The sequence below is a fragment of the Melospiza melodia genome, chromosome 12 (genome assembly GCF_035770615.1).
Source record: "Melospiza melodia melodia isolate bMelMel2 chromosome 12, bMelMel2.pri, whole genome shotgun sequence".
NCBI lineage: Eukaryota > Metazoa > Chordata > Aves > Passeriformes > Passerellidae > Melospiza > Melospiza melodia.
Window position 1 is genome coordinate 7,981,807 of NC_086205.1, and position 8,475 is coordinate 7,990,281.

Sequence of the window (8,475 nt, forward strand, 5' to 3'; positions counted from 1 at the left end):
TTTGTTGGATAAACCTGGCGCATGTCCTGGGGAAGGGGTTTTACCTGTACAGTTGATCTTAGGGGGACACAGCATCTTTTATCTTAATGAAATGTGAACCTGTCAGACAGAGAAACTGCTAATTTATGGGGAAAGTGGGTCAAAAAAAGAATGTAAGTCCTGCCAGGCTGAAAGCAAAACTCCTGTAAACTTCAGCCATGCAGCTGAAGGCTGCCCTGGCACAAAGTTTTGAAACCAGCCCTATTCCTGTCTCTCATAATTTTCATAAAGATTATCAGCTTGAATAAGCACCATTCTCATGTGCTGGTGGGATGTGTTTTGGGGAGATGTGCTCATAGCTGAGCACTTAAATAAGCTTGGAAAATAGGCAAAGGCATTGCATGGATGAGTGGAGGCAGCAGCTGGTGGTGCCTTGGGAAGAGCTCTCCAAGCTGAGTGAGGGGAAGGCACAGTGCTCTTGAGTGCAGATCCTCAGAGTTCCTCTGAAGGTCTCCTGGGCAGGCAGGTGAGGTGAGTTTATTATATTTATTCTATTTATTTAAGATGATTTATTATATTTAACCAAACTCTAAAGGAGGGATGTGTGAAGTGACCACAGCTTTGAGCTGTGAACCTGCTGATAGAACCCACCTTGTGCTTGAACTGTGATCTTCAGGAGTTAAAAACTAAATCAGTCCAAGTGGCCTCAGTGAGAACAACAGCTCTGGGTGATTCAAGGCTCCTAAAATGGGAAGAGGAGCAGCTGCTGATTGTGTGTGCCCCAGGCTCTCCCATCTGCCTGCATTTACAGAGCTGCTGTTGCGAGAGTGCTTGTCCTGACAGATTTGAAAGAGGGGCTGCGTGTTTCGGGCGCTGCTGTGCCAAATTCGTGTCCCTTTGTCTCGCTAAGCCTTTGGGCTGGGGCACTGAATAGCTGCAGAGGTGGTTTTTCATAATGCACTGCCGGGGGGGTGGCTGTGGAAGCCAGTGATCCTCGGCCTGCCTGCTCCCAGGGCCAGAGTGTGGCCGAGGGAAAACTCCTCTGCTCCAGCCTCAGGTGCTGGGCTGAGAGTTGGGGTTCAATTTGTGACACTTGAAGAGACAACAGAAATCTGGGCGTCGTTTGATGTGTGAAATCACTCACTTTGTGGGGAGTGGGGAGGTGGCCACGCTTCCTTCTTTCCCTCTATGTCAGGAGGTGTTTGGAGCAGTGTGGCTCCAGCTGAGGGTGTCCCTGGAAAATCTGCAGCCTCTTTGCTGCACAGATGTCTCCACTGAGAGCTTTCAATGCACAGCTGGTCTTTGCAATCCTCTGGTGTCTGCCCTGAGCACTTGTTTGTCATTCTTTAACTGCACCCTTCACTGCACCAGAACATTCCCTGATGAATACCAGGTGCCCTCCTTACAAATGGGGTGGGTCTCCAAGAGCCAACGAGGATTCCTTCTTGTTTAACAAGCTTGGAAGGGAGGGAGCAGCCAAGTGACCACTTGTCCTTGGCAGGGGGCTGCGTGTTTTGAGTGCATTTGGCAGAGTTTTGGTGTTCTGACTCAGCAAATGGTAACAAAGGGAGGATGGCGAAGCCTTCCTTTATTCCATAATCCTGTTTGCTTTTCTGGAAATCGGCTATAGCCTCAGAATCACTGACTCAATTTTTGGATCCTATTCTCATGACAAAGCGGCTGTCTGGTTTAAAACAAGCCCGTTATAAAAAGGGCACCTCGGATCCTGGCTGTTTGTAACAGCTGCTGACGTTCCTCCGGCACAGGGGAGCTTGGCTGGAACGGAAAATGTCCAGAGCTGGAACCAAGGTAGGTTTGTTTGCAGTGTATATTCATGATTTTGGCTGAAAGTGCAGAATTTTGCAGGGATGAATTGTGGAGAAACTTTGGGTTTTTTTTGTTCTGCTGACAGCTTTCTCCTTCTGTCAGTGTGTGGGCAGGGGGAGATGCTTGAAATCCCTCCTCACGTGGAGGGAAGCTGGAGCTGAGCCCTCCCAAGTATTTTCCCAGATTTTGGCTGGTTCCTCTAGGTGTGGCTCTGCCAGAGGATGGAGTCAAACACAGTGACTGGTGAGAGGCATTTTGAAATGGTCCTAAATCCGCAGGGTCTGATGCCTTGTGAATTGGGGGTGGAGGGGCTGTGCCAGCTGGGAATCACTGCACCTCCAGAGTGGGGTGTCATGGAAAGGTCCCTTGGAGAGAATCTGACTGCCAGCACCAGCAGGGCAGCCACATCCCTTTTCCATGGTGGAGCAGAGGGTGTGCTGGGACAGAAAGGCTCCATGGATGGCCATGGCACAGAAGGGAAGAGTGCTCCCTGAGGGATGATGCACACCGGCCTTGGGATTCGGTGCAATCGGCAGGGATGAACTGAAATCAGAGAAGGAGGTAGGTTGGGAAGCTCAGCTTCAGCTGGAGAGACATCTCAGGTGGGGATGCAGCTCCTCAGGCTTGGGTTTAGCAGAGCTGAGCTGGCTGATCCCACAGAACTTGTACTGGGTCTGGGACTGGGCAGGGAGAAACAGCTGGGAAAGGAAAGGAAAGGAGGGTGGGGACTTGGGCCAGTGTCCCCTATGGAATACCGAACACTAGGAAGCTGTAGGAAGAGCTTTATGTGAGTTTAGCTTTTGGGCTGGTTTCCTTTCAGCCTGTGGAGGCTGTGAGACCCAAGGGGCTTTGGAAGCACAGTGGGTTTGGCACATCTGGCCCCGGCTTTTCCGCGTCCTTCGGCTCTGTGGCTCTCAGGCTGTTGGGCTGGGAAGCTGAGGAGGGTGTGTTGGTGGCTCCTGGATCCTGGGGTGCAAACTTTCTGCACATAAACCTAAAAAAGGTGCCGGGGAAATGCAACTGCTCCGTCCTTGAGTCTCCTCTCAACTTGGAAAGCCTTGAGCCTTTCCCCGGCCGAAAGCCGTGTCCCCTCGGAGTGTGCCACGGGGAATTTGTGGAATATATACTGCTGGGTGGCAGCAAGATGGCCAGAAGGAGTTATCTCCTATTTCTGTATGCTGTCCTCTTTTTTAGCACATTCCAGGGAGAAGAAAAGGGCAAAATAGGGAATTAAAAACCATTTCTCACAGCCTCGGTGAGTGATCGGCCCTGGAAAGGGATCACTCCTGATAGAGGAGTGGATGTTTTTTTATGAGTTGGATACTATTTTATGAGTAAAAATTTTATATTTTTTATGAGTTTCCTTTTAGCTAAGCTACTGTTGAAAAGCAATATGTGATAACTCAGGTGAGGTGACCAAAGTGAGAGTTTTACATTCCTGCAAGCAAGATCTGCTCTGGCAAATGTGAGATGTGCCTGGTAACCCCCAAAAGGCAAGGTTTGGGCATGGAGAGGTTAACAGGGGAGTGCTGGAGCAGAGCTCCTGCAGGGTTTGGCTGAAGGAAAGCAATTTCCCTGCGAGTGAGAGGGGACAGAAACAAAGCTGCAAATCTGGAATTAGAATCTGTAATTAGTCTATGGGTGAAAACATCAGCCTGAATCCATGCAGGAAAGCTGGGAAGCAGAGGACTGAAAGGAGCTGTGGGTGTGTCTGAAGGGCTGTGCTGGAGAATGGGTGGGGAGGACCCCTTAAATTCTGAAACTGAACCAGGGAGCAGCACTTAGGTTGTAATTAGGAACAGCCATATCCTTAATGTGTATATATATACAAGCCTTTGGATTTCTTTGGCTTTGTGCTTTTATAGATACAGGGAAAATTCCCCCCTGGAAACATCAGGCTCCAGTTTGGTTGTGTGAGGCTGGGTGGGGAAGGAGCATCACTGAATCCCAGAACAGTTTGGGTTGGAAAGGACCTTAAAGCCCGTCCAGTTCCACCCCCTTCCATGGGCAGGGACATCTTCCACTATCTCAGGTTGCTGCAAGTTCCATCCAAGCTGGCCTTGAACTCATCCAGGTTCCCTCTGGCCAGAAAGCAGATCCACACTGGGCAGAGTTCATCATCATCAACCATATTGGGCAGGAGTGGGACAGGATCAGAGCTTGGGACTGATATTGGAGAGAGGGATCAGCTATCCCAGCAGAGGATAATGCTGAACTGGGAATAAATGAATCACTGCAGAGGCTTTTCCAGGGCTGCTGTGGCTTCCTTGAACACTGGCTTCAAGAAGAGGGTGACTGGCGATGCATGACTGCCAAACCCAGTGAGCAGAGCTTTCGGCGTTGCCTTTGGGTCAGACTGGCAGATTTTTTGGGTGATACCTTTAGGGACAGTGATCCAGAAGCAGCAGATGTGGAAAAGGCAGTGGGCTGTGGCCAGGAAGACCTGGCCAGCGTGGTTAACTGCCCAAGAGTGGGAAAATCAGGAGCTGGGCATTTCAGTGCTCTCCTTTCACAGCCCTCATTCACTGCTGGAAAGGTCAGAGTGATTCCCAGCTCTCCACTGAAGGTGGAAAGAGCTTGCTCAGGATGTTAGGGGACAGGTTGTTTTGTGTGCACCAATTGCTTTGTGATTGCAAATCAGTCCTTGAAATTAAAAGGAAAATAGCATTATCCTAATAAATGTTCAGTAACAGGCCACAAGATCAAGGGCATGAATCTTCTGGCATGACCAGTCTGACTCCCCAGATCACTTGGTCAGGCTGGTGGGGCACGCTGACCAACCAGCTCCAGGAAAACTCCAGCTAATTTAATTTTAAGCACAAAACAAATGATTAAAAATAAAAAGTGAGAGAGTTGTCCTGGATTTGTGTTGAAACACTGACAATTAAAGATTTTTGAAGAGCAGGGAGGTTACATCGATACCAGTAGCCAAAGCACTGTAGGTGAAGTACTGCAGGTGGGGATGTGTCTTAATAATCACACTATGGAAAAAAAACCTGGGAAAAATGGATTGTGGACCACTGCATGTTGGGTGTGGCCAGAAAGATTCTCTTTAGATCATCTGGTGTTGTGAGCAAGCGAGGGGTGTAGTCAAGATAGATCAGATGGTTTGGGAATCCTTTTGGAGAAGAGCAAAGTTTGATGAGTAATTGGCACCTGGGAGGATCTAAAAATGGGGCTGGAGAAAGGACTGGTCACGTCTAGGGCTTGGTAATATTTAAATGAAGGGATTTTTGAGGAAAACTGTCTCCTCTCCAGGGCTGGCTGGGTGGGTGTTGCCTCGGGTGGGAGGAATGGAATTCACTCATCAGCTCTCAAGATCATCTCAAGCCAGGCTGTGTTCAAGGATAAAGTGCTTTGGGGTCAGCAGCCTGGCTTAAAACAGCTCTTGGGAAAAAAATGTGGGGATGGATTGTGAATTTGTCAGAGGTTTCATTGACTTGCAACAACCAAAGCAAAATGAGCCAACTGCAAATACAATCCTTGAATATCCATAAAACTGCTCCCCACCACACACATGGAATGCTCCCTTAGTTTCTCCTGGCTTGGGCAAAGCTTGTGTGATGTCCAGCTTTGGGCAGTGAGTTTTGAGAAAGGAAGTTTTGGGTTGTTCAAGTGGGAGCAAGGACGGGCTAGAAGACATGATCTGGGAGGAGAGAGACTTCTCCACCCCCTTCAGATCAGTTAAGATCTCACTGCAAACACTTGGTAAGTCAGTATAAAGGAAATAATAGAATTGTTAAGGCTGGAAAAGCCCTCTAAGGGCATCAAGTCCAACTGCTAAGCCAGTGCTTCCGGACCCACCCATGTCCCCAGAAACCTGCTTTGTAAATTCCATTGACTTCTCACAGCTCTCCAGCCATAATTTAGTAACTCCTGATCTAGAGAGGGTAGGAGGGAATTGCTTTGATGGTGTTTTGCTGGAAAAAAGACAGGGACTTCTCTGTGGGAGTGTTGTGTTGGACTGGGGCAGAACAAAGGTCTGAGAAGGGCAGAACACTGTTGGCAGTGGAGGCATTGAGGCCAGACAGGTGAATTAGTCTGTCTGACTGCAGTTGGTCCCGTTCCAAGGCTGGGCTTGATGATTTCTGATATCTCGAGTATTGTATTTGGGGGGTGCCCAAATGAAGGGAGGAATGATGAATCTGACTCCATGTTCTCAGAAGATTATTATTTTATGATGCTATATTATATTGAAGAATACTAAACTAAACTATACTAAAGAATACAGAAAGGATACTTACAGAATGCTAAAAAGATACTAATGAAAACTCGTGACTCCTTCCAGAGTCCCAATACAGCTTGGCTCTGATTGGCCAAAGAGTGAAAACAACTCACAGCAGAATCCAATGGAACAATCACCTGTGGATAAACAATCTCCAAACACATTCCAAAGGGGCAAAACAATAGGAGAAGCAAATGAGATAAGAATTGTTTTCCTTTCTCTCTGAGCCTTCTCAGCCTCCCAGGAGAAGAATCCTGGGTGATTTTTCAGAGAATGGGAATGCCACTCTCGAGGGCTCTGCTTTCCGATATTTCCTGCCGTGGTGTGGCTGGAATATAGAGATGTTCTGGATGAGGAACCTCCCCTCTCTGCCCCCTCTGCTCGTTTCAGGTCACCTTCTATGAAGACAAGAACTTCCTGGGCCGTTACTACGAGTGCGACAGCGACTGCCCCGATTTCCACAGCTACCTGAGCCGCTGCAACTCCATCCGTGTGGATGGAGGCACCTGGGTGGCCTACGAGAGGCCCAACTATGCTGGGAACATGTACGTGCTGACCCACGGGGAGTACCCCGACTACCACCACTGGATGGGCCTCAACGACCGCCTGGGCTCCTGCAAGTACATCCAGATCGTAGGTGTCACCCCTCGCCAGGGGATGCTGCCATTTATCCCATCCTGGGAGGGTTTCATGGGGGGGAACGTGGTGTTCATCTTCCTGGGGAGCCACAGAGGGTGGGCTGCAAGGATTTGGTCCCACAGTCCTGCTCTGGGAGTAGCAAGGTGTTTGGTGTGGGGAGAAGGTGAGTGTGTCCCAGTCTGGATTGCAGTGGGAAAAGGCAGATCTGTGGTGGTCTTCACAGGGGCCCCAGAATGAGGGAAGAGATGAGAATCTTGACTCCATGTTTCAGAAGGCTGACTTATTATTTTATGATATATATATTATATTAAAACTTTACTAAAAGAATAGAAGAAAGGATTTCATCAGAAGGCTTGAAAGGAAGGGAATGGAGTGATAATAAAATCTTGACTGACCAGAGAGTCTGATACAGCTGACTGTGATTGGCCATTAATTCAAAACAACCACATGAGACCAATCACAGATCCACCTGCTGCATTCCACAGCAGCAGATAATCATTGTTTACATTTCATTTCTGACACCTCTCAGCTTCTCAGGAGGAAAAATCCTAAGGAAAAGATTTTTCATGGAAGTTGTCTGCCACACCCACCCACCGCAGGGAGGTAGAACTGGATCATCTTTAAATCCCTTCCAACCCAAACTCTATAATTTTCTCTTCCCCCACCCTTCTATTTTTTCTTTTTCTAGCCAAGTGGAGGCCGAGGCCACATCCAGGTGTTTGAGAAGGGAGATTTTGGCGGGCAGATGTTCGAAGCCACCGAAGACTGCCCCTCCATCATGGAGGAGTGGCACATGCGTGAGGTGCACGCCTGCAGGGTGCTGGAGGGCGTCTGGGTGTTCTACGAGCACCCCAACTACCGGGGCCGGCAGTACGTGCTGCCCAAGGGGGAGTACCGCAAGCCCGTGGAGTGGGGCGCGGCCAGCCCCGCCGTCCAGTCCTTCCGCAGCATCTCCGAGTGAGCCAGCCCCGTGCTGGGCTGCTACAGCCCCCAATAAAGCAACTGAGTCGCTCAGCTCCGCCTTGTCCTGCTTATTCTTGGGATTTGGGTGCGACATGTCCTGCCTCCGGGGAGGTGGGATGGAGCGGAGCCTTCCCTGCCTCATTGTCACCATCCCCATCCCCTGCCCTTCTGATCCCGGGGGAGCTGGGGTGGAGCAGAGCCTTCCCTGCCTCATTGTCACCTTCCCCATCCCCTGCCCTTCTGATCCCGGGGGAGCTGGGATGGAGCAGAGCCTTCCCTGCCTCATTGTCACCTTCCCCATCCCCTGCCCTTCTGATCCCGGGGGAGCTGGGATGGAGCAGAGCCTTCCCTGCCTCATTGTTACCCCCTTTCCCATCCCCTGCCCTTCTGATCCCGGGGGAGCTGGGGTGGAGCGGAGCCTCCTGTGTTTCATTGTCATCCCCTTCCCCATCCCCTGCCCTTCTGATCCCGAGGGAGCAGAGCCTTCTCTGCCTCATTGTCACCTTCCCCATCCCCTGCCCCTCTGATCCTGGGGGAGCTGGGGTGGAGCAGAGCCTTCCCTGCCTCATTGTCATCCCCTTCCCCATCCCCTGCCCTTCTGATCCTGGGGGAGCTTTAGTGGAGCAGAGCCTTCCCTGTCAACTCCTTCCCCATCCCCTGCCCCTCTGATCCTTTAGGAAAAAGCCACCCCCAAGCTGGAGTTTGTGGCCCAGCATTTGGCCATCACCATCAGTGGTGAGACCACACATCCCTGGGTTCCATTTGTTGGTGGTGGCTGCGGGTGGCTCAGTCTATCATGTTCCTGTGGAGTCCTTGCCTTCTCTGTTGCTGCTCCATGGTGG

The 8,475-nt window shown here is 50.3% G+C and overlaps 1 protein-coding gene across 1 annotated transcript; it reads left to right on the forward strand.

Moving 5' to 3' along the window:
- Window positions 1–1,402: 1,402 nt before the first annotated feature.
- On the forward strand, window positions 1,403–7,684 carry CRYGS (crystallin gamma S). The gene is made up of 3 exons (XM_063166663.1): window positions 1,403–1,788; window positions 6,422–6,664; window positions 7,359–7,684. Exons 1-3 carry the CDS (start codon window positions 1,768–1,770, stop codon window positions 7,629–7,631), a joined length of 537 nt encoding a protein of 178 aa, XP_063022733.1. The 5' UTR covers window positions 1,403–1,767; the 3' UTR covers window positions 7,632–7,684.
- Window positions 7,685–8,475: the final 791 nt, after the last annotated feature.